The 26,818-nt window shown below is 34.2% G+C and overlaps 1 protein-coding gene across 1 annotated transcript in view; it reads left to right on the top strand.

Moving 5' to 3' along the window:
• Adamts6 (ADAM metallopeptidase with thrombospondin type 1 motif 6) overlaps positions 1-26,818 on the top strand; it is a 173,730-nt gene that overhangs the window by 99,292 nt on the left and 47,620 nt on the right. The window contains exons 9-13 of the mRNA XM_033761118.1: positions 3,129-3,262; positions 4,911-5,034; positions 5,805-5,885; positions 21,467-21,630; positions 22,136-22,274. Of these exons, the coding sequence (XP_033617009.1) occupies positions 3,129-3,262; positions 4,911-5,034; positions 5,805-5,885; positions 21,467-21,630; positions 22,136-22,274 (642 nt within the window). The remainder of the gene's footprint in view (positions 1-3,128; positions 3,263-4,910; positions 5,035-5,804; positions 5,886-21,466; positions 21,631-22,135; positions 22,275-26,818) is intronic.

Here is a 26,818-nt window from a genome sequence, read left to right as displayed (position 1 = left end):
TTTTTTTTTTTTTTTTTTTTTTTTTAACCAGGGATTGAACTCAGATCCTTGTGCTTGCAAGGCAGGTGGCAGCACTACTGAGCTAAATCCCTGGCCCAATGTTTGTTCTTTTTGAGGTAAGAATTCTTAAAAATTTTACGTCCTCTCTAGACCCCACAAAGCCACTCCAGATGTTGAGAATTTTCTTTTTGTTTTCCCTAGGATGATGTCCTAAGATGCTTAAGTTGTGCACTTTCTTCCCGTCCTGGAAAGTTGACCGAGATGTTGATGTTAGACTTGTACTTCTTGGCCAAGGGGTCATGCTTAGGCTGCTGGTCTTGAGGAGTGAGAAGTAGACATGCAGGGTTTTTTGGGTGCTATAGTCCACTTATGAGAGATTCCACAGACAAAACATCCCAAGTGGCTCATGAATAGGCTTCCTAAATGAGTTAACAGAGTGGTTAATTGGTTTTGTGGCATGTTGTGTCTGCTTCCAGTGTTTCCTAAACATTGAAGCCATGCCTGTCACCTAGGTATTTTGAGTGGGATGAGATGTGCTCACTTCAGCAGCACATATACTAAAACTGAGTAGGATGAGAAAGAAATAGGTTTCTTGGACAGTGTCCCACATAACTGGGAGAGCCTTGTGTTCACTCTCTTTTACCTCAATCTTTGCTGCAGGAAAAATTGTGGGCTGAAGAGGGTCACTCTTCTCACTGAGCTGTGCTACTGTGAGGGAGATGTGGTGCAGGTAATTGAAGCTGTTCTTAAACCTCTTCAATGTGTCTTTTCTCAGATTTTTTGTTCCAGTGGTGTACTGGAAGTTCTACATTAGATTCTCATACTCCCACAGATGTACTTTTACTTGTGGGTAGTTGTCAGAATCAATGCTTCTGTAGGATAAATGTTAGATGTCACTCCAGCACTTTCTTTTTTTGGTAGTGAGGATTGAACTTGGTTCCTTGCGCTTGGGAGGCAGGTGGGGAACCACTGAGCTAAATCCCCAGCCCACTCCAGTGGTACTTCTTCTGAAAGCGCATTGTAGTAAGAAAAGCTGAACACATTTTCAGCAGTAAAAATAAGTTTATTCCTATTTTAATGACACACTGTAGTGGGCTAAGGAATAAAACCAGAGGATTTTTGTGTCCTTCTATAAAATATTACCTTGCATGATTAATATAATGTTAAGATTGAGTAAGCAAAAATCAAGTTCTCTTTTCAAAGCCTCACACATAAAATGCTACATTAAATTCCAAAGTACTATAATAAAAATAAGAAAATAACTATATCAATGGAATATTACTCAGCCATAAAGAATGAGAAATTAGATTCATTCATAGGAAAATGGATACATATTGAAGATATACTCCTAAGTGAAATAAATAAGTCACACAGGTGTAAATACTGAATAGTTTCTCTGGTGTGAATAAACTATAATAGTACCTAAGATCCTAATGATATAATGAACAATGTGAAATAGGAAGAAAGGGGCTAAAGGTGTAGGGAAAGTGGGAAGGGTAGGGGAAAGGTGATAAGGGAAAAGAAAAAGATATGAGAAAATGAAAAAATGGAAATGAAGTGTTTGTAAAGGGGGAGGGAGGATGGGTGAAGGGAGGGCAGGGACAAGCGGAAAAATGAGAACCAAGACCTGTCATGTAAAGATATATGATCCCAATAATGAATGTAACTCTATGGTATACCTAAAATGTACCAATAAACTCAATGAGGAAAAAAAAAGTAGAAAAGAACTATATTGAATAGCAATGAAAAAAAATCTGTGTTATTTTTGTGTTCAGTATAGGAAAATGTATCATTAACCTAATTTTTAAATTAATATAATCATTTAAATATATAGAGAAACTGATTCAAAATTGAAGAAAACATGGACTCAAGCCAGTTGTAAACTGACAGAATAGGGCTCAGTTTTGCTAGCATTTAAAAACCAGAAGAATTTGCGTTGGAAAGAATCTAGGCTCTCATCTTTTCTTGAAAAAAAAAGTGCTTAACAACACTGGTACATCTTTTTGCACGTCAGTTTCACTATTGCAGTGATGTCCTTTAGTGGGATGTGTTCTTTCTAATTTATTCTTGACTACACCTCTCAGTCTGCTTTCTTTTACATTCTTCACCTTGAAGAAACCTAGTTTTATGAACTTCACAGAGGCATAAGCATGTGATTTCATTTATATGTTTTACTTTCTTTATTAGAAGTAGTCCTATTTATTTCAAGAGAAATTTTGTCAGCCTAAAAAGAATAAGGCTGAAGTGTTTTAAACTTCATGAAAGAAAGGTTTTATAGAAAATGCTTCGTCATAATTTTTAAAAATAATTACATATTTATACATGATAACTTTCTAATGTTCTGATTTCATTCAAATAAATCCACATTTATTTCTAGTCTCCCAATATACTATATACTCATACTGTGTACTCTGATTTTTATGTTGTTATTATTGTTACCTGTTTTTCATTTCAAACTTTAAAAATTCAAATTTCTATGGTAAAATGAAAATGTTCTAGTTATTGTATATATTTATCCACAAAATAGTGCTAGATATTATCTAATTGTTAAAATGGTTCACATATTTTACTTATTTCACAAAATTATTGAAATTTAATACTATAATTAATTTTATCTTCAGTGTGCTAATCTAAGAATTTATCTGCATGTTAATGCCAAGATAATGGAACATGATATGTTTTAAACAAATAGACATTTAGATTTATTTTACAACTATCCAGTCCCAGATTAATGTTTTTATATTATCTTCAGTAGAATATATAACAAAAATTCTTATTATAGAAAGTTATTGTGTCAAGCCTCCTTAAATTTTATTTCCTCAGTTAACTTTTAAAAATGTTTTTCTTCTATCCAGCATGATTCCTTTTGACCTAAAATATACTATACGTATAAAGATAAGTACTTGAAAATTTTAAGCCTAAACTGGCAAAACAGTCTTCTTTTAACTTACATGAACAGTGAAAATAAATGCGAAGTTTTTGAAAAGAAAAAGAAAAAAAAAAACCACAGGTCTAGGTGTATAATCGGAGAATGGTATCTATGAATTATACATCTGCTATGTATCATACAGAATCTCTGTTCATTAGGAGAACCACTCCATTTTTTCTTTTCTACTTTATTCTTTTAGGTGGAGTAAAACCTTGTGCATTGAACTGCTTGGCTGAAGGTTACAATTTCTACACTGAACGTGCCCCTGCAGTGATTGATGGGACCCAGTGCAATGCAGATTCACTGGATATTTGTATCAATGGAGAATGCAAGGTTGCACACATTATAGTCCTCTTTGTTGGGACTTTTTGAGACCTTTGTCTTTTTATCAGATAGTAGCTCCTATACAATTTTATGTTATTTTTTTAAAAAGAGGGTTACATTTTAGAAAAATTCAGTTTCTAGTAAAGAGTGACTTTATGGGTAGTTAAATGACCCATTCATACTCAATCACCCTGAAATGTGATTTGTCCCAGAATTTGAGTTCTGTTTTATAGCCATTGCCAGAGGTATGAAAATATTCTGGACTTTCATTCCCATTACTTTCTTCTGTTTACAAACAAAATGGTAAAAAGAAAGGGACAAGAATTCAAGTCTTATTCACATGGAGATCATACCTTCTCATTGGAAGAATTTGTATATTGCAGAGCATAATTTTTCCTCATATAGCTGTGCACTTTCCTATTTTATCTCCTTTTGAAGAATTTACAGTGGTTTTCTTTATAGGGTTACTTTTTATCTTATTAAAGCATTTACTTTAGGTAATTAGATTATTTAGACATCATAGTAGCAAATTCATACTACTTTCTTAAACCTATGTGTGAACATTATAATGAGGAAAGCCACCAAAACCACTGTTCTCATAAATTTTTTACTTTTGTCATGCTTTAGAAAGAAGCACACAACTAAGTGGTGCAAACTAAAAAGGCAAAAATTTAAGTACTGTTTATTTGCATAGTCTCATAATTTCTTGGAAAAGTTTCTTTCCTGGTTATGTGCCTGCAAAACACCTGATGTTCTAGTTCAGGTGTCTCGATGTGTGTGTGTGCATACACAAATATTTTATTTCCTTGGAGAAAAAGTGTTTTTTTTTTACAGTATTTATGGTTTTTTTTTCAGATAGCAAGGACCAAAATACAGGTTTTATTCAGAGAATATGTGGCCAATATCTGTGGTTAAAGATCAAATGTACAGGGCCTGTGGGATGCAGCTCAGTGGCACAGTGCCTGCTTAGCAAGTGAGAGGCCCTGAGTTCAATTCCTGGTAAAAAAAGAAAAGAGAAAAAAAATTTAAATGTACAAACTGAGGCAACAAAATAAGTACCAATGTATACTGAGAAAAATTTTATAATTAAGTGAAAAAATAAAATATAAAATTTTATCTTATTTAATTGTGTATCTACATTTCTATTTTGTTTATAGCAATTTTATTCAGCTAGTGGAAACCGGTATTTATTTTTAAAAATTACATAGGTGTGGATTTCACTTAATCTTTAACACTAACAATTGAATATCCAAAAAGAGACAAAGGGCAAATCCATGTTCAGTCAGAATTCTTGCTGTTATATCCTGTAGAAGACAATAGTCATTTTTTCAGTTCTTGAATTTCTTCACTGAGGGTATAAGTAAGATGCTAACAAATTATAATATTTTAAGAATTAGAGCATGATATACAAGTGAAGAAGAGAGCTGGTTTAGAAATACAGACATACATGTACACTCCTAGGGAATCAAGCTTGTTTTCTTTAAACATAGGTGTTGAGAAAAGTCAACTTGGACTTACTAGAGAGTGAAGGTAAATGGGCCAGTATTTCCCGTTTTTATTTCCTTTAGTGGAAAAACAAGTAAATAAATGAATTATGTGCGTTTGATTAGTTATAGTCCAAGAGCTCCTCTTTTGACTGAACATTCTCTATTTCCAGCATGTGGGTTGTGATAACATTCTGGGATCTGATGCGAGGGAAGACAGATGCCGAGTCTGTGGGGGAGACGGAAGCACTTGTGATGCTGTCGAGGGCTTCTTCAATGATTCACTGCCAAGAGGAGGTAAATGTGTGGGAAGCACTCTTCCATTAGAAGAGCCAAAAAGCATGGCTTTTCCTTCCTTATTCTTAAAAATGTGTATTTAGGTAGACAATGTTTTATCCAAGTTGTTTTCAGTCATTTATGTATTTTGTAGGCCTTCATTAAGATATTTTAAAAAATTTAGTCTCTGTCAATTTGACTTTATTTAGTCATATTTCACTTTTCTTTGCTTTTTTTTTTTGCTTCCAGTGTTGATGATACAATCCAGGGTTTTGCTTGTCCTGGGAAAATCCTCTATCACTGAACTATACTCTGTTTCTACATTTTTAAATTTTAGACTTTATTTGTCCATCTGTCTGTCTGTCTGTCTGTCTAATAAGGTCTTGCTGTGTTGACCAGACTGACCTGCAACTTCTGGCAAAAGTGAACCTTCTGCCTCAGCCCCCTGAGTACTGGGATTGTATAGTCATATACCACCCAGCTTGCCATGTTTCTTTAAAGTGTGAATACGCCCAGAGCACTGAGGTTCATGTGTTGAAAAATAGAAGAGAACCAATAATATGTATGTTGAAGCTTTAAAGTTATCTTGAGATAACTTTAGAGAGATATTAATTAAGTACTTTTTCTCTAAAATGTATTCATGAATCCAAAGGGTATTTTACCTCAATTTCATAAGTTATAAAGGACAAAGTCAAAGAAGGAATGGAAATGTTAAAGAAATTGTTACTTTAAAAATGTTTTCCAAACATTTTCTGGATTGGTCATTTATTACCGAGTGACTTGTGTTCCAGGCTACATGGAAGTGGTACAGATACCAAGAGGCTCTGTTCACATTGAAGTCAGAGAAGTTGCCGTGTCGAAGAACTATATTGGTAAGTTGTTTTACTAGTCATGGAGCAAAACACATATTGTTTTGAGACAGAATGCTTTCATGCTAAAATAAAGAAATTTCCAAGTTTTATATTGCTAAGCAGAAAACTTATTAGTTCATAGCTTACTCTTTAGTAAGTCAGTTATTTGATTTTTATTCAATTTTATTTAGTTGTAAATTACATATAATAAAATGCATCCACTACAAGTGTTTAATTCACAAAGAATTAACAACAAGATAGATAGATAGATAAATAGATAGATAGATAGATAGAGCCAAAAAAATGTATACATACTCCAGAGAAAGAAAAATAGTATGATGCTTTTTCAAAGATGGTGTTACCCTCATATGGGGGACCCTAAAGGATGTCATATATTTCAGATATCCCACATCACTGTCAGGCCTTAGAGAAGAAATTGAAAATGCATGGGTCACAAACTCAATGGACTAAAGTTACCCAAGCAGCTGTTCCCTATACTAATAAATGTATAGAAGCTAATGGCTACCACTTTGAGAACCTTTTGTGATTGTAGAGGTTGTATTAATCTCAGGATGTCTCAATAAATTTAGTATTAAAATATTTATATAAATTTTTCTTTTCCTGAAGTAGGTATATATTTTTTGGTGAACACACTCTTGATAGCTAGATAAATAGATATTTGTTCTCAAACTCAATTCTCTCCACAATATATATATCTCCATATTCTTGATATGTATTCACAATGCTGATAGGAATGTCAACAGTAAAGGCCAAGTTTAGGAGACTTTAGGTGGCAACAAAGGTTTCACTGGCAGTTGGACTAAAGGCCATGAGTGTTATGCTGTGGTCAAAATGTATCTATATTTTTCTAATGTCCTGAGACTTTGCAGGAAACTGAGATTAAGGGTGGTGGACTAATTGATTTGGCAGATGTAATTTCAAAGCAGCCCAAAATACACTTTGTGGGATGAGTACTGCTTGGCTGCTTTTAGATAGATTTACAGTGAGGGTTGGGGGCAAAAAGTGAAGCATAAAAATTCAAAAAACTTGCCAGGCATAGTGCTGCACTCCTCTAATCCCAGCACTTGAGAGGCACAGGCAGGAGGATTGCTGCAAGTTTGAGGCCAGCCTGAGTTACTTAGTCAGCTTAAGGCCAGCCTGAACTACAAAGCAAGATTCTGTCTCAAAAAATGTTTTGAAAAGCTTAAATTTTAGTCCCAAAGGAGCCATGTGTAAAATTGGAGCCAAATAGGTTTGATTACTAAAGAAATTGATGCCACTGAAAAGAAACAAAGTATTTTACACAGAGATAAGAAGAAAGATGCATTAAAGGCACTCAGAAATCAGCAAGCCACCACCACCCATGTCAGGCTCAAGATGGCAAAATATAGACCTTTTATTTGAGAAGAGAGTGTCTGGGATGCCTGATCTTCAGTGGCTTTCTAGGGAGTTGATTCCTTGGGATTCATTTCACTGTGTTGAGCCACCTATGCACTCAGAAGCTGCTGCACCCATGATCTAAGGGGGCCCAGCTGCCTTGGTATGGTAGCCAAAGCTTGGTATCATTTCACATGGTGCTGGTTTTATTGGCATGCATAAAATAAGAGTTGTGGAATTAGGAAGATTTTTCACCCCAATTTCAAAGGAAGGTCCAGGAAGCCAGGCAAAAAGCCCCTGAGAGGGTACTTGGTGGAGCTGTGGGAATGAAGCTATAGCTGCAGTGGAGACCCCAGAAAGTTGGAGATGTCAGGAATGTGGAATGTCTGCCGAGGAATATTGCAATCTGTCAGTGGATCCATGCCATGAGAGAGCACATGTAGGTTCGACCAATAAGGCCATAGTTGTGGAGCCACTGAAGGCTTTTGGAACTCACATTCCATCACCATATACCTTGAGTGCCAGATATTGAACTATAGGACTTAATGTTTACCCTGCTGGATTTCGGTCTTCCTTTGTTCCATGTCTTTTCTCTTTTTGAAAATGGGACTGCTTTTGAAATGAGACTGTTTGCCCTGTGCCATTGTATTTGGAGATTATGTAACTTATTTTTGATTTTTCCAAAGTGGGTATATCATTTTATATTCCCATCAGTAATGTAGAACAGTTTCAGTTATTCTACATCCTAATCGATACCTAATATTATGTCTTTTTAATTATACCCATTTCAGAATCTTTTTTCATGAAGAATGTAAAATATTTTCTCTAAACTTTTTATTTATTAATCCTTTATAGTCTGTATACAAGTCTTCATCCCTTACATGTTTTATGTGTATTTTCTCCTAGTTTGTTGTTTGCTTTTTTTCTTTTTGGTACTGGGGATTGAATTTGGGACCTTATGCTTGCAAGGCAGTCAGCGAAAACACTGAGCTGAATCCCTGGCCCTTACTTATTTGTTTTTAAGTGATGCCTTAATTTTGAAGAAATTTGGTTTATTAAACACTTACAATTTGTGCTTTCATGTTCTATCTTAGAAATTTTGCCTATTCCAAACTTGCAAACATTGTCTTCAATGTTCCTTCAAGGGGTTATATAATTTTAAAGGACAGGGGTGGGAGGGATCAGTGAGGCTTAGTGGTAGTATATAAGTTTAGAATGTACAAGGCCCTAAGTCAATCCCTAGCATCAAAAGTAAATAAGTAATAGATTTAGCTTTACATAAAATATATGGACCACTTTGAGATAATTTTTATGTTGCATATAAAATAATGGTTGAGATTTCTTTTTATTTCCATATGGATATTTAATTTCTAGAACATCATTCATTGTAAAGACTGCCATTTCTCTCTTAGCACCTTTGTTAGATATCAACAGAATATGTATGTATAGGTCTATTTGTGTTTCCACCTATTAATCCATGTTTCTGTCCTTAAAATTACAGTCTATTGAGTAATGGAGTTTTTCAGTATCCTCAAATTATTTAAAATTATTTTTTGCTTTTCTAGGTCATTTGCATTTACATATATATTATAGCATCCACTTGTAATTTCCACAAAAAGATTTTTATGGAATATATAGATCAGTGTCTTGGTTACTTTTAACATTGCTAAGACAAAATACCCAACACACAAAGTTAAAGGAGAAAGGATTTATTTTGGCTCACAGTTTGTAGACATTTCAGTTCATAGTTGACTGGCTCAAAGGCAGGGAGACATGGCAGAGGACCATCACAAAGGAGAAATAGGCTATATCAGGGTAAACAGGAAGCAGTGACCCTGCCTTCTTTCTGCCCCTTTGTGTTCCATCCAGGCTACAAGCATATTGGTTGTTCCCACTCACACCCAGTGTGGGGCTTCCCTCTTCATTAAATCCATTCAGCCACATCCAGAACTATGTTAAACCAATTAGTGGACTAATCCCATATCATGTGCCCATTAATCCCAGTATCACACATTCATAATCCCATCACCATTGAAAAGCCCCACTTATGAACCCATGAAGCTTTAGGGGAACATCTAGATACAAGCCATAACAATCAGGCAGCGAAATAACATTTTTAAAGTATTGAGATTTCCAGTATATAAAAAATAATGCTAGGCAGGTTGGTGCATGCTTGTTATCCCAGCATTCTGAGACTAAGACAAGAGAACTGTAAACCTACCCTGGGCAATTTAGGAGCTTCAGGAAACCATGTTTAAAAAATTTTTTTTTAATAAAAAAGGCTGGGAATATAGCTCAGTGGCAAGGCTTTGGGTTCAATTCCCAGTACTAAGGAAAAAGAAATAATTACTTATATGTTTATGTTTATTTTCTTTAGATTTTTTTCATAAATGTTCCCTTTTCAGTGTATAGGTCTTAAATATATGTTTTACTGAGTCTATAATTATTTACTGCTTTTTGATACTACTGTATACAACATTGATATTTTAGTTTGATTTTCCAATTTTTATTCTTATTACATAATAGTTCATTTGATTCCTTTTTATAGTGTTCTCATGTCTTAAGATCTCATTACACCAGTTTTTTTCTAATTTTCTGAGAGTTTTACTTATGAATGGTTGTTGACGTTTTCTGAATCTATTGATACAATGTATGGGTTTTTTTTCTTTTTCTAATCCTTGTTAATGTATTGTAAATGCATTGTTTGGTTTTGTTTAAGTCCATCTACTATTCTTGGAATTAAAAAACAGTGTTTTTTGATACATTATCATTCTTTCTCTATTTTCTGAAAGAATCTGGGCAAATTTATATTATTTAATGTCTATAGAATTTATTGCAATTTTGTTTTTTTATTTCTCATATTAATAAAAAATCTTTTTCTTGATCATTCTAATAAGGAGTTTATTAATTATATTGATCTTTTCAAAGAACAAGCTTATGGTTTAAATGATTCTCTGTCACTTGTTCATTTTCCATTACATTGATTTTCACTCTTCAGTTGGTTTTCATTTTTATTCACTTTGTTTAATTTATTCTTATTTTCTAGCTTCTCAAGACAGAAACTGAGATTATTGATATTTAAATATTTTTCTTCTGTAAACAGCCAGTTTTCGTTATAAATTTCCCTCTAAACCCTGCTTTAACTTCATACACATTTTGATATGATTTTGCTATCACTTTTAAAATATTTTCTTTTTGTCTTTCCATATTATTTAATTTCAAACAATGTAATGGTTTCTTACATAATTTTGTCATTGATTTCTATTTTGATTCTATTATAGGCAGAAAACATAATTTGTATGACTTTAGATTTTGTTATTTGTTGAGGTTTGTTTTATGGTCTAGCATGTACTTGATATACTGAATTTGATATTCTGTTAATTTAGTCATTTATATTGGATTAGTTGAATAGTGTTGTCCAAGTTGACTATACCCAGACCTATTTTCTGTCTTCTTGTTCAAATAGTTACTGAAAGAATCATGTTAAAGTCTCTAATTAGAATTGTGAATTTGTATCTCTATTAGTTTATAATTTTGCTTCATTTATTGAAACTTTATTGTTTAGTATATACATATTTAAGATTATAACATCTTGATATACTGAGCATGTTATCATCAAATGTCTCCTGTTATTGCTGATAATATTCTTTGACCCAACTATTTTGTCTAATATTAATCTAGCCATCACAACTCTCCTTTAAGTGTTTTCATGGTAAATCTTTTTCCATCCATTTACTTCTCACATGTAGGCACTTCTGTATTTAGAATGTTTCCCATAGACAATGTATAGCATGATCTTGTTTTTTTACTGCATCTAACAATCTTTGCATTTTTTAAACTGCACTCTCTAGTTGAGGGGTGCAGAGGTGGTGCTCACAAACTTACTCCATAAAGGCCCAAATAGCAGATTCAAGTTTGCAGGACATATATTCTCTGGCACAACTATTTAGTCCTGCTACTATAGTGTGAAAGCAGCTGTAAATAACACAGAAATAAATGAGTGTGACTGAATTTCAGTAAAACTTTATGTATAGAAATAGATGGTGGACGATAGTTTGCCAACTCCTTGTTTGTAATGTTAAGATTCTTGGAACAGTTTAATTCCATTGCTCCTTTTCTTCCTTTGGGCTATATTTGAGTACCTTATACTATTTTTCCCTATGCTATAACATTATAATACATTTTCATTATTTTTGCTTCAAAGAGTTGTTTATTGGGCTGGAGCTATAACTAAGAGGCTCTGGGTTTGATCCACAACAACAACGAAAAGGTCAATTATCCTTTTAATTTTATTTTACACAAGAAAAATTAATTTATATTCACCATTTTCTAGCATTTTTTCTTTGTATAGACTGAGTTTCCATTTGATATAAATGTATGTATCCAAAGCTCTTTGATGGACTTTAATAGTTTTTTAAAGTTATTCTTGCTAATTTAATAATTGTAATTTCCAAGTGTTTCTTTTGTTTGGTCTTCTGTCTGCTTTGAGTCACATTTTCCTCTTTTTTTTTTCACATTGAATGTTACAGGTTGTATTTCTGTGTTGAGTCTGGATTTTGTTTTTTACCTTTAAGAAGGTTTAATTAACTTACTGATCAATTTGATTATTTTGATGCTATCTTTTGAGTTTTGTTTGGTGGGTCCAGAATGGCTTTTATTCGGTAGCTTGTTTAGTCCTACTACAAAGGCATGATTTTTCTTAGGTAGCTAGAATGCCCTGGTGGTTAAAATGGGCACACAATCCCAAGCCACGGGCCTGCCTAGAAAAGAGATGCACAGGCACACAAACTTCAGCTAGCAGCTCACCATACCATAAACCACAGCCAGAGGCTCACACAGATACCATTGATAATTGTGTGGAGACCCTAGCTAGAAGCCTATGCAGACATCAGGAACTGGAATACATAGCTCCCACACAAAAGCCCTCCCAGACAACAGCTACATAGGGGCCCCAATGAGAGCCACACCTAGATACCATCCCAAGTGTGCACAGACCCCAGCCAGAAGCCTGCCCATACAAGAGGATCAGGGATCCAGAAGGCCATCATTCTAAACTCAGGAATTGATGTACTGATGAGCAGCAGAGTAAAGGCTGCCCTCTGGCTTGCTAAGAATTAAAGACCAAAAAGTTGCCTCAAAAAGGTATAGCAGGCTACATCTGTTCAAATGAGAAGACATGTAAATAAGTCTCAAAACCAGACTTCCAGATCACCTAATGCAACCCCAAAGAGCAATGAGATGGCACAGTCTGATACTCAACCACCTGGACTCCCTGAGCTAGCAGTGAAAGAGGACCTGGAAAAAAAAATGAAATCAGAAATAATTTCTCAGATAACAGAAGATAGTGCCCATAATACAAGACATGATTAATAGATCTAGACTGGGCACAAATGAAAAAAATTGAGGAGTTGAGAAAAATGATGGAATTCCAACATAAGAAACAAGTAGAATTCATAAAACACATGCAAATGGATTTCCAGGAGATTAAAAACTTTGATGAACGTTTACATAATAGAACAAGCCAATGTGAGGACAGAATTTCAGATATAGAAGATAGGGTGGCAATTAATGACCAGAAAAAGAAAAAAATTAAAATAGGGATCATGAGAAATTAATCCAGCAGCTAGTAGACAATGCAAAGAAGAATAACATAGCCTGATCAGAGTCAATGAAGAAACAGGAGAGTGTGCAGACAACATAAAAACAACAACAACAACAAAAACTGTTCACAGAAGTAATGGCAGAAAACTTCCGAAATAGGGAAAAAAACTTGACATACAGATAAATGAAGCATATAGGACACCAAATAGCCATGATTAAAAAAAATCTACATAGGCATATAATAGTTAAGATTCCAGAAACCCAACAGAAGAACAAAATTCTACAAGCAGAGAAAAGAAACATATCACATACAAAGAAAAGCCAATCAGAATCACAGTAGACTTTCAACACAAACCCACAAGGCAAGAAGACCTTGGAGTGACATATTTCAAGCTCTAAAGGAAAACAACCTCCAACCCAGATTAATGTACCCTGCAAAACTGTCTTTCAAAAAAGATGGAGATACTTTCATGACAAAGAGCACCTTAGGAACTTCATTAATACTAAACCAGCAGTCCAAAATGTTTTAAACAATATTTTAGGAAAAGATAATGAGGATTACAACACCAGGAAGCCCAGTAGAATGAGTTCACCAGTCATGACAAGAAATTAAACTCAAAGGGGGAAAATACAACAAAAAGAAAAAGTCATGACAAGGCCAAGTCAATACATATCAGTTATAACCATCAATGTTAATGGTCTCAATTCACCAATCAAAAGAAATAGACTAGCAAAATGAGTCACAAAACAAGGTTCAACAATATGCTACATACAAGAAACACACTTAATTCAAAAAGAAACTCATAGACTGAAAGTTAAAGGGTGGAAAACAATAATCCGTGCCACAGGAACCCCCCCGACATGCAAAAAGACAGAAGTAGCTATTCTCTTTGCAGATCGAGTGGATTTCAAACCAACACTGCTTAAGAAAGACAAAGAAGGACACTACATCCTTGTAATATATATATATATATATATATATATATATTAATATATACACACACCAAATACCAGTGTACCCAACTATATAAAACAAATACTAATGGACATGAAAAATCATATAAGCACTAATAAAATAGTAATGGGGGATCTCAATTCCCACTGTCACAAATAGATCAACCAGACAAAAAATAAACAATGAAATACTAGAACTCAATCAAACTCTTGAAAAAATAAACTTAACAGGTGTTTACAGAGTGTTCCCTCCCACAAAATAAGAATACACATTCTTTTCTGCTACACATTGACCATTCTCTAAAATAGACCACATGCTTGTGCATGGAACATGTTTCAGTAATTGCAAAGGAATTGAAGTTATCCCCTGTATATTATCAGACCATAGTGCAATGAAATTGGAGATCAATAGCAAAAGAAACTGCAGGAACTTCACAAACACATTGAAATTGAACAACATAATCCTGAATAAGCAATGGTTCACAGAGGAAATTAAAGATGAAATTGGATTGTTCCTACAATTAAATGACAATGACAATATAACTTATCAGAATCTATGGGACACAATGAAAGCAGTCTTATGAGGGAAATTCATAGCATTGAATACTCATATTAGGAAAACAGAGGAAGCTCAATTACACAACCTGAAGCTGAACCTCAAGCTGCTAGAAAAAGAAGACCAGGACAAACCCAAATCTCATACAAGGGAGGAAATTATAAAAATGAGGGCAGAAATCAATGCAATGGAGACTAAGAGAACAATTCAAAAAATCAATAAAGCTAAGAGTTAGTTCTTCAAAAGAATACACAAAATTGTATTTTTAGCTAACCTTATAAAAAAAAAAACCCGAAAGAAAAAGCCCAAATCCATGCAATTAGGAATGAAAAGGATGAAATTACAACAGATCCAGCAGAAATCCACAGAATCGTCTATACCTACTTCGAGAACCTATGTGCCAATAAGATGGAAAATACAGAAGAAATGGACAGATTCCTAATATGTATTAATTACCAAAGTTGAATGAAGATGATGAAAAATTCTAAATGACCAATATCAATCAATGAAATTGAAAATGTAATTAAAACTTACCAACTAAAAGAAGTCCAGGTCCTGATGGCTTCACTGCTGAATTGTACAAAACATTTAGAGTGGAAGTATTGACTCTACTGTCTAAACTCTTCAATGAATTTGAATGGAAAGCAGTACTCCCAAATTCATTTCTGGAAGCCAGCATCACCTCAAACCCCAAAGCAGAGCAAGACCCGACCAAAAAAGCGAACTACAGGACAATCTCACTAATGAACACAGATGGAAAAATTCTTAAGAAGTTACTGGCAAACAGAATGCAGAAGATCACCAATAAGATCAAACACCCTGACCAAGTGGGATTCATCCCAGGTATTCAGGGATGGCTCAACATATGCAAATCAATAAATATTATACACTATATTAATAGAGCCAAGGACAAAAACTTTATGATCATCTTAATAGATGAAGAAAAAGCATTAGAATAAAATCTAATGTGCATTCATGATAAAAAAACCCTACAAAAAATTGAAATAGATGGTCTCTACCTCAACCTCATAAAAGCCATGTATGAAAAACCAATAGCCAATATTCTACTAAAAGGTCAAAAACTGAAATCCTTCACACTAAAATCAGGAATGAAACAAAGATGTCCACTCTCACCACTCCTGATCAGAATAGATTTGGAAATATTAGTCACAGTAATTAGACAAAAGAAAGAAATAAAAGGAATAAATATAGGAAATGAAGAAGTCAAATTCTCACAATTTGCAGATGAGATGATGCTGTATATAGAAGCCTCCGCAAACTCCACCAAAAGTCTTGTAGACTTAATAACCAAAATCAGTAGAATATCAGGATACAAGGTCAACACTAAAAAATCAATAGCTTTCTTGTACACAAATAACAGACTCAATGAGAGAAAAATTAGGGAAACAATTCCTTTCACAATAGCATCCAAAAAAAAAAAAAAAGAAGAAATAGCTAGGAATCCATCTAATGAAAGAAATCAAAGACTTCTGCAGTGAGAGCTACAGCACTCTGAAAAATGAAATTGAAAAGGATATCAGAAAATAAAAAGACATCCCTTGCTCTTGGTAGGAAGAACCAACAGACTGAAAATGGCCATACTTCCAAAGCTGCTCTACAGATTCAATGCAATCCCTATTGAAATCCCAACAGTATATTTCACAAAACTAGAGAAAACAGTTCAAAAATTCATTTGGAACAAGTAGAGACCTAGAATTTCAAAAGCCATTCTAGGCAACAGAGACATGACAGGGCTTATCACAATTCCCAACTTGAAACTATACTACAAAGTCACTGTGATAAAAACAGCATGGTACTGGCAAAGGAAAAGTCTCAAGAATCAGTGAAATACATTAGAAGATGCAGAAACAACTCCAGACACACTTAGCCATCTCATCTTTGACAAAGGAGGCAAACACCCTCACTGGAGAAAAGATAGCCTCTTTAATAAGTGTGTTGGAAAAACTGGGTTTCAACTTGCCAAAGATTAAATCAAGACCTATATCTCTCACTATGTGCTAAACTAAAGTAAAAATGGATTAAAGATTTATATATTAAAACAGAAACACTAAACCAGCTGGAAAAGAGGTTAGGTAGAACTCTTGAAGACATTGGCATAGGAAAAGATTCAGTTGCCCATGAACTAGCACAATCAACAAATGGGATCTCTTCTCATTAAAAAGCTTCTACACACAAGAGAAATGACCAGTAGTGTGAAGAGACAACCCATAATGTGGGAAAAACTTTTTACTAGCTCTTCCTCAGACAAAGGTTTACTGTCTAGAATATATAAAGAACTTTAAAAAAATCAGACCTCCCAAATTTAAAAACCCAATCCAAAAATGGGCATCTGAAATAAACAGACATTTCTGAGACAAAGAAGTAGAAATAGCAAATAAACATATAAAAAGTGTTTAACATCACTGGTCATTCGAGAGATGCAAATGAAAACAACACTGAGATTCCACCTCTCCCAGGAAATAATGGCTGCTAACATGAAATCAACCAATAACAATTGCTGGTGGGGCTGTGGAAAAAGAGGAACCCTGCTCCACTGCTGGTGAGACTGTAGACTGGGGCACCTACTGTGGATATCAGTATGGAGATACCTCAAAGAACTAACATTGGTGGTCCCATTTGACCCAGCTATCCCCCTGCTGGATATCTTTCCAAAAGAATTAAAAGAATCCTACCAAATCAAATAGGCAAGGCAAGAAACTAAAAGGAGAAGGTGAAAAAGTAAAAAACGTCAACAAAAGGCCATAACAGGACAATAATAAGTCAGTACATATCAGTTATAACCATCAATGTCAATGGCCTCAACTCTCCAATCAAGGGAAATAGACTGGCAGAATGGAATAAGAAGCAAAATCCAACAATATGTCGTATACAAGAAACACACCTATTGCAAAAAGCAGCCCATAGACTGAAAGTGAATGGATGGAAAACAATTTTCCATGTGACAGGAGCTCAGAAAAAAGGCAGGGGTAGCAATCTTATTTGCAGACAAAGTAAATTTCAAACCAAAACTGATCCTAGTAATATAGATGTAGGACAGTACTGTATCATACCTCTGTGAATGTAAAATCTCTTGTACCTGCTTTATGATACATAATAGTGACAGTGCTTTATCAGAGCTATTTTTAATGATGTTACTCTAGAATGTTCTCTCTCCAGATGATGATTAAGATACTAATAAAATAAAATGGTGCCAGGTACCACAACAGCAACAGAACTTTGCTGTTTTCTGGGTATTATTCTTCTCTTTGTTTTTTTGTTTTTTTTTTTAATGGAGTGTGTTGAATATCTATAATTTTGTTCAGATGACTGCAGAACCTGGAAAAGCTGTTGTTGCTATTGATGCATAACATATTGCTATTATTGGTTTATATATATACATACATATATATATAATTTGAATTTTTGGAAACTTTAACTGTGCTGTTGACTTTGGAAAAAGTTATCCCAATTTACTGTGTTGAGTTGGCATTGTACAGAAATTAACAGCCATATTGGTCTAGAAAGTTAATTTTTTTTCCATTTCTATAGGGGTAATGCACTGTATTAAATACATAAGGTCATATCTACATGGATTTGATTACAGAAATTAATAAAGTATTCTCTAAAAAATGAAAAAAAGAATAATATATGACTACAAGAGCAAGAAGCAACTTAAATATGTTCAAGGACCATTTTCATCTTCAGAATTAAGGATTATTTTAATTTTACATCATTGCCTTTTCTCTTTTACTTTCCTTTTTAGTTTTATTTTAGGATTCCCTATTTATAATGTTCATATAGAGATTTCTTTAACTGAAATACCGAATAGTTTCTCTGGTGTGAAAAACTATAATAGTACACAAGATCCTAATGAGATAATTATTAATGTGAAATAGGAAGTAAAAGGCTAAAGGTGTAGGGAAAGTGGGAAGGGTGGGGGAAAGGTAATAAGGGAAAAGAAAAAGATATGAGAAAATGAAAAAATGGAAATAAAATATTTGTAAATGGGGAAGGGAGGAGGGGGTGAAAGGAGGGCAGGGACAAGGGGAAATAGTGAGAATCAAGACCTATTATGTAAAGGTACAGGATCCCAATAATGAATGTAATTGTATTGTATACCTAGGTTGTACCAATAAACTCAATAAAAATGAAAAAAAAAAAAAAGAATCCTACCAAGCCACATTGACACCCATGTTTATAACGGCACAGTTTGTAATAGCTAAAATTTGGAAACAACCCAATTGGCCATCAATAGGAGACTGGATAAAGAAAATGTTGTTTTAATTTTTTTTTTTCTAAAGTGAAGTTCTTCTCAGCCATAAAGAATGAGAATCTAGAGACATTTATAGCTAAATTGATGCACATTGAGGTGACACACTTAGGTGAAACAAATAGGGCACATATGTGTAAATACTGAATAGTTTCTCTAGTGTGAGAAACTGATAGTGTAAATAAGGACTTAAAGGTGAAATAGGAAAGAAAATAGCAAATAGGAAATGGGAACAAAAGTGCAAAGGGAAGGGGAAGTGGGATGGGTAGAAAGAAGGGAATGGAATTAATATGAGAAAAAGAAAAAAACAAACTTTGGAAACAAAGTATTTGTAGATAAGGAGGGGTGGAGGGGTTGAAGGGAGAACAGGGGAATGGGATAAAAATAAGAACCAAGATGAATTATGTGAAGAAGCAAATTTCCAATGATGAATTTCATTATATTGTATACCTTAAATGTACCAATAAAATTAATAAAAAATATAAGGAGTATATTTATAATGCGCCTTCAGAAAGAATTCCAGTATGATGAAGCTATTTAAGATGACCCCTTTATTTTTACTCCATAATTTAGGTTGTTTTCTACTTCATCAATGCTGCAAAATAAAATAACATCGGCTTTTTCACTTTAATAATTTTTGGTCCATGATGTCACTTCCTCCTTTGGTCAGTTGAATGATTTGCAAATGCTTCTTTCTTAAATGACAGTATAATAGCATTAATTAAGTTGGGATCTCTTCATTTAGTAGTTGAGAAAAGAAAAGTGAGAGACCAAATTGAAGATCTCAAAGGAGCTGACAGTTATTTTTATTTTTACTATTTCTTTTTATTGGGGGGTGGTTTAGACAGGGTCTCACTATGTACTTGAGACTGGCCTGGAACTCACTATGCCGCTCAGGGTGGTCTCGAACTCACAGTGATCATCCTGCCTCAGCCTCCCAAGTGTTGGGATTATAGGCGCGTGCCACCAGGCCTGGCTATTTTTACTTTTTCTTATAAAACCTAAGTAATTTTGATGTTTTAAATGAGACAGGAAGCCACTGGAACTGAGTGATAAAAAAGAAAAATGTAAATTAGAAGAAAAATTCAACACCAAATAATCCTTAAGTTTGGTTAATATGTTCCTATCTCAAAAGATTAATCAGTTTTTTTATTTTGCAAATAAATGTATCCTTACAGCATATCTGCAAGTAAGAAAATGCAAATATACTTGCCAGGCAGATGAGAGTAAAAAATATGAAAAGTCTGGGTAATATGATGCTGTCTTTTCTTTTCCTTTCTCAGCTTGTTCATCTGATCTGATAAATTAAAATTTTTAAAGTAGGCTAGTGTACTAACAAAAAATTAAATTAACATGTTTGTTGCTGTCTTATATATAAGAATTTTTGCATAGTAGTGCCAAACACTTTATTTGGCCACATGTTATTAAATTTATTAAATTATATATATATGCATATATATATTTGTACAGGTTTTCAAAAATTATATATGTATATCTTTTACTTTATTGATTTTTGGGGGGAGTTGGGAATAAAACCCAGGATTTTGGATATTCTGGCCAAGTGCTCTGTCACTGAACTATGTCCCCAATTCCCTTCCTTTTTAGTTTCTGAGCTTCTTATCATAATTAGAAAATCTTTTTATATCCTAATGTTGTAAGAAAAAAATTCTGCTATATTTTCTTCTGGCATTTATAATTTAACTATTTTATAATTAAATATTTATCCATCTGGCATTTATTCTTTATCTCTTTTTAAAATTTTTGTATTTTTATGTGAAATTCACATTACATAAAATTTAAAGTGAAGCATTAAAACTAAATAATTCAGTAACATTTTAGTACATTCCAAAACATTTTTATTAGCCCACCAGGAAACCCTGTATCCTTCGTGCAGATGTTCCCTGTTCTTCCCATCCCTCCTGCCCTGGCAGTCACCAATCTGCTTTCTGTCTCGATTTCTTTCTGGAATTTTACACATTTTGGTTATTTCATATAAATGGAAGCATACAATAGGTGGCCTTTTCTCTATAGCCTCTTCTACTTAGCATAATATTTTTGAGGCTCATCACATTATAGCATATGCCTCAGTACTTCATTCCTTTTAAGACTGAATAATATTCCATTGCTTATATATGTTCATGTATTCATCTATTGATGGATATGGATATTTGGATTGTTTCCTTTTGTTTTCTTTTCTTTTTTTTTTTACTGTTGGGAATAGTACTTCTATGAACATGTGTATACAAGTATTTGGGTACTTGTATTTTTATTCTTTTGGACATCTACCTAAGAATGGAATGGTGGCATTTATTTTTACATAAAGAATGAGATATAAATTCATAAATTTTCCACCAAAGGGTAGTCTTTTTGTCTTAGCCTTATTTCTTGTTATATTTCCTTTACTAACTTCAGGTACTTCCTTTGCCATATACTAAATTTTCATATGTACTTGAGACTATTCTTTAAATACATTTGGTTTCATTGTTCTGTCACTCTTTGTGCCAGTATCATAGACTGTCCCCTACCTCATAGTTATTTAATTTCTGTTTAATATTTGGAAAGGAAAGTCTCTTCCCCATCTCTGCCCCAGCCCCAGTTATTCTGTTTGTTCTAGTTTTTCTTACTAGTTCATAAACCTTTCATTCTTTTCTATCAGTGACAAAAATACTTAGGTAATATCTTCTTAACATTCACATGAAGATTAGTTTTGTATATAAGAAAATAGTCATGCATAATCTCTCTAATGAGAATGGGTATTCATTGTATGTTCCAGGGCAATAATTAATCTGTTATAATTAGTAAATGAAGCTTCACATTTTAAGGTGGATTCTGATTGTTTTCCAGCTTTAAAATCTGAAGCAGATGATTACTATATTAATGGTGCCTGGACTATTGATTGGCCTAGAAAGTTCGATGTTGCTGGTACAGCTTTTCACTACAAGAGACCAACAGATGAACCAGAATCCTTGGAAGCTCTAGGTCCCACCTCAGAAAATCTCATTGTAATGGTAAATTTATCTTTGTCATTTTATTTCTACTGTTTGTAATTCTGCCTTATGAGGTAAGAAGGGTTAATTAATTTCTCTGTTTTACTGGGGATGAAATGAAGGAAAATAAAAGCAAAATTATTTGCCCAAAGTCAAAGAATCTGAAGTTAAAGTGATAGCACTCTTTCTATATACTGCTTTATCTTTTCAGGGCTTCCTTGAATCATATTTTTATAACCAACCAAGATGAGTGAATTTGTTCAAACTATCATGAAAATGGAAGAAGAAAATTTATGTAAATGCATATATGTTTAAAGTTATCTTAAATTTCCTGTGAGATTTGCTTTGTGGTATTTTCTTCTTCTAAAGAAGTAATAAAGGGCTGGGGATTTAGCTCAGACATTCCACTGCCTGCCTCACAAGTGCAAGGTCCTGAGTTTGATCTCTGGTATCATCCCCCCAAAAAATGGAGTAATAAAAAACTCACTGTATTTTAATTACCTTCACCATTTGTTTTCAATGGCAGATTCTCCTCCAGGAACAAAATTTGGGAATTCGGTATAAGTTCAATGTTCCTATCACCCGGACTGGCAGTGGAGATAATGAAGTAGGCTTTACATGGAATCATCAGCCTTGGTCAGAATGCTCAGCTACTTGTGCTGGAGGTAAGACACCCAGTAGGCAGCCCACCCAGTGGGCAGGATGGAGAGCAAAATATACCTTGAGCTATGCTTTGTGTTGCTGAGAAGCTAATTGGAAACATTTTTTGCAGGTTTGCTCCAAGCGGTAATTTAGCAAAAGAAACTTTGCTTTAATTATATTATATTCCATTTGTTTTCAACCTCATGTAATTTATACAGATTTGTTGGTAAAATACATCTTGGCACAATGAGTGTCTGCTGGTGCTTCTCCCAAGACTTTCTTGAAGGTGGGCTGTTTGCTTTTCATGAACATATTCTTGGTAAAAATAAATAAATAAAAACTAAATCAAGAGTTTTAAATAAGAAAACAAGAAAGAATCAGACATCTCAGATGCAACTTCTTGTATTGGGGGATGAGACTGTATGTCTGTGTAATAGTGTGCTTGTGGTTGTATGTTTGTGTTTCCCACCATCCTATTCCAACTCCCTTCTCCAGCCATCAAAGTGAAGGGGCTGTATACTGGGATGCTACGGTAACTACTGGTGCCTGGGTCTCTGGGCTAATGGTGTGCACTGACCCCATTGTAGTCCCTCAGAGAGGTAGAAGTAGCTGCTAGGCAGTGGTTGGTGATGTGTTGGTTGTCCCATGTGCGTTTTTCATGGGTGCCTTTTCCCCACAATTTACTCTATTCCTAATCCTCCTCCCTCTAGTGGCCACCAATGCAATTCTTTACCTCTGGCTGGGAGAGCAGGACAGTTGGCTTCCTTCAAAGCCAACACCCTTGCTGCTGCATGGACTGGTGAGTAGAAGTGCTGTGGAAGCAGCATCTTCCTTCTCTCTGGAGACTAAATGCATCACCTCCATCTTGATCCCAATAGGTGAGGAAACAAAGCTATCCCTCAGGCTTAGGCTGAACTAGAGCATCTCACCACTCCAGAAGCAAATATTTAAGTTTGGAATAATGACATCCAAAATGGGTGAAATCAATACATTTAGTATATTAGTCATATTCTCTTTCTAAATGGTGCAGAAATAATGACTTCACATGATTGTATCCAGTCTTGACATACATTCGATGAATCTCTAAACACCTCTGATTTTTGAGGTTTGAATTGGAGACGTCATTTTGCAAAATAATTATTATATAACAGATTCAGTATTTTAGATAGATAAATATTAAATAAATTAACTATAACTCCCATTTCAATAGTACATTAAAAAAAGAAATGAATACTAACATATTACTGTTCTGTCATATGAAATATCATGAAACATGGTTATGTATGATTTGTGGCATACTTAATAAATTCTCTAAACCTGTGGCTAATGATTTATAAGCTGAACTTTAAAAAACTACAATACATTACCATTTCTTTTAATACATAAAAACATATTTGCAAAAAATGTCACAATTATCCTCAACTAATTCACTGTTCAAATGAGTGCCACTGAATTATATTTTAGTGGCATTTATACATACATCTTTCTTTACTGTAATTAAATTTCTTTTAGCCAAACTATAAGTTAACCTTTCCCTTTCCACATACCAACAAAAAGTTGTAATTAGAACTATACATATATAATTCAGGCCTTGAGGTAAAGTGGGATAAACTTATTAGAGTCCTAGCAATGTAAAATTTAGGAAATCTTATAAGGAAAGTCTAAAATTAAGGTTTATTAGCTTACAGAAGAGAAGGCTGAGGGGAAGCATATTAGTATCTTCAAGTACGTGACAGCATGTTGAATGGGGAATTCTTAGCACCTATTTTTCTTTTGCTGAAGTTGCTATATTTGGGGATGGTTTAGACATGGTCTTCTCAGAGGCCAAGGACAGACTTAATGAATTCTCAATGTTCTTTCAACCCTATGATTCTATTTGTTCAGAGAGGAGATATTCCAACAAAAATGAAAGAGGGTTAGGCCGTAAGAACTTAATTTGGAAGAAAAACTATGACCTTATTGAAGCACAAAAGTATGAAAAGCTTAAATGAGTGTTACTATTTTCCATTATACTTGTGTTAAGAAACAGAAATGATTTTCTGTGATTAAAAATAAAACAAAGGAAAGCAGGACTGGAGAAAAGCCAGAGGTTTTTCTTTTCCTTATTGTACATCTTTCTTTGATTCTGGAGCTATTGATCCTAGATATTTGAAGTGATTCTGGGAGCCCATATCTGTTTGGTTATGAGTGATTGTGAATGTTCACAAAGCTATTGCCTTTTTGGGAAAAGGAAGTACCTTTTTGAAAGTTGGGTAGGCATAATTTGAAAAGCTGTAATTTGCCTTGGTAAGTGATTCTCCAAGTATGGTCACTGGACCAGCAGCATCAACATCACTTAGGGAACTGTTAGAAATGTTCTCAGATCGGATCCAAGCAGACTATGTTTTAACAAGCTCTACAGGTGTTTCGTATTCTCTCTTAAGTTTGTGTCCCACTTGTCTGGACTTTGAGAGAAACTGACATTAGCATTCTAGACAGATAGAGTCTGTAGCCTGACTACTGGAACCTGTGCATCTTTATAGACTCATTTTGCACCTAGAACAATATCTGGAACATAGTAGGTGCTCAATAGGTGTTTATATAGACAATGAATGAGCGAATGGAATTACTTTTGGGGAGTAATGTGTGTACCTATTCTTTACAAAATTAGAATTGCTAATATTTTATGGAATAGGGCAAAGCAATTACTAAGGAGAAAAAGTGTAATTTTAATTAGTAAGTAAAACCAACTTCTACCTTTTGTTTTCTATACTTTGAAGAGGTAGAAACTCTGGGAGTAAGACAGGATATAAATATAAATGCATTAGGATATAAAATACAAATATCAATTGTTGAAGTGATTATTTCTGTCCATTCCCATAGTTTTGATATTAAGTTCTTTAAATACAGGAAGCTGATGTTTGAGAGAAGTTAAGTAAAGTCCCTTAGGGATCAGGGACCTTCATCAAAGATAGCCAGAATCATCTACTTGGCAATAATAGATAAATTTCATCTACACTTAAGAAACCTTTCAAAAAGAATAAGAGGATGGTAAGAACCTGGTTTGGTGACACATGACTATGATTGCAGCACAGTGGGAGACTGAGGCAGGAAGATAGCAAGTTTGAGTTCTGCCTGGATAACTTAGGAAAACGCTGTCTCTAAAAACTAAAAAAAGATAGGGCTATAATTCAGTGCAAAGTCCCAGGATTCAATCCCCAATACCTTAAAAAAAAGGGGGGGGGAAGAGAAGATAACAGGGAGGATGGATAGGAACCAAGAATTTCAATCCCATTATTTTATACAATTAAATGCATATCATCTTGAAACCATGACCTTCTCACTGAGCTACATCTCTAGATTTTTGGCTTTTTTTTGAAACAGGGACTCAGCTGTGCTGAGCTGCAACTTGTGATCCTCCCCACCTTAGACCCAGAGTGCTGGGATTCAGGCATGCACCACTAAGCCTGGCGTAATAATTATAATTTGTTTTTAAAAGCCAGGCATAGTGCCATACACCTGTAATCCCATATCACAAGTTTGAGGTCAGCATGGACAACTGAGAGAAAATCTTATCTCAATGTAAAAAAAAAAGTCAGAGGGCTGGCGATATAGCTCAGTGATAAAGTATTTGCCTAGTCTAGAGGCCCTGGGTTCAATTCTGTATATCAAGGAGGAAGGAACAGAGTGGGTTGGGGGGTGGGGTGAGGGGACGGGGGAGCGCTTTCTCAGAGGAGATCTTTTAAGATAAGAAGTTTTCAGAGTATTTTTCTGTTGCTTAGCAGACCTAATGATAAATTTAATATACAGGAAACATCCATGGTGATTCAGCCCACATAATGGTCTTTTCTCTGAGTCAGTGATGAAACACTTCCTTATCCTGATTGGGAACATAGAGATACTATAGAGTATTGTCTTCAAAAGAAATGTGATTTTTAAGATACAACTGTGTCTTCCTCAGTGAGAAAACTCAATTCCAGTGAATTAAAACCTGGCTATTTTTCAGAATAAGTTTCCAGGTAATGATGGTGCTACTTATTCAAGAACCATGCTTCCAAAAACTCTAGGCTAGACACTTAGATTTCCCCAAGTAAATTCTTATTAAAGCTAAGTGATAGTCTACACTGAATCCACATTACCACTACAACTACCCTTTTTAGTAACAGGTGATTGTACTGCTCAACTATATAATAACAAATTAAAAGAACTGTATTGTATAACTTTTTTTTTTGGTACCAGGCATTAAACTGTGGTCCATGTGCTTGCGAGGCAGGCACCAAAACCACTAAGCTAAATCCCTAGCCCCTATAAAACATTTTCTAATGCCCTTTTTCCTTTGATAATTCTCAACACTCAAATATTATCATTTTTATTTTATACGTGGAATTCAAGTGAAGTAATTTGCTGAAATCAAGACCTAGTAATTCAATCCTTATTTTTATTTTTTTTTTCTCATTGAGTTTATTGGTATGTTTTTAGGTATACAATACAGTTACATTCATTGCTGGGATCTTGTACCTTTATATTTTTAATATGAAATAGCTCTAATAATACTAATGGTGTATTACCTCAATCATTTCACCAGTTA

This window comes from Fukomys damarensis, unplaced genomic scaffold, assembly GCF_012274545.1.
Source record: "Fukomys damarensis isolate Sample0158 unplaced genomic scaffold, DMR_v1.0_HiC HiC_scaffold_1, whole genome shotgun sequence".
Classification (NCBI taxonomy): Eukaryota; Metazoa; Chordata; class Mammalia; order Rodentia; family Bathyergidae; genus Fukomys; species Fukomys damarensis.
Note: the sequence above shows the minus strand (reverse complement) of the source record. Positions and strands in the feature narration are given on the sequence as shown.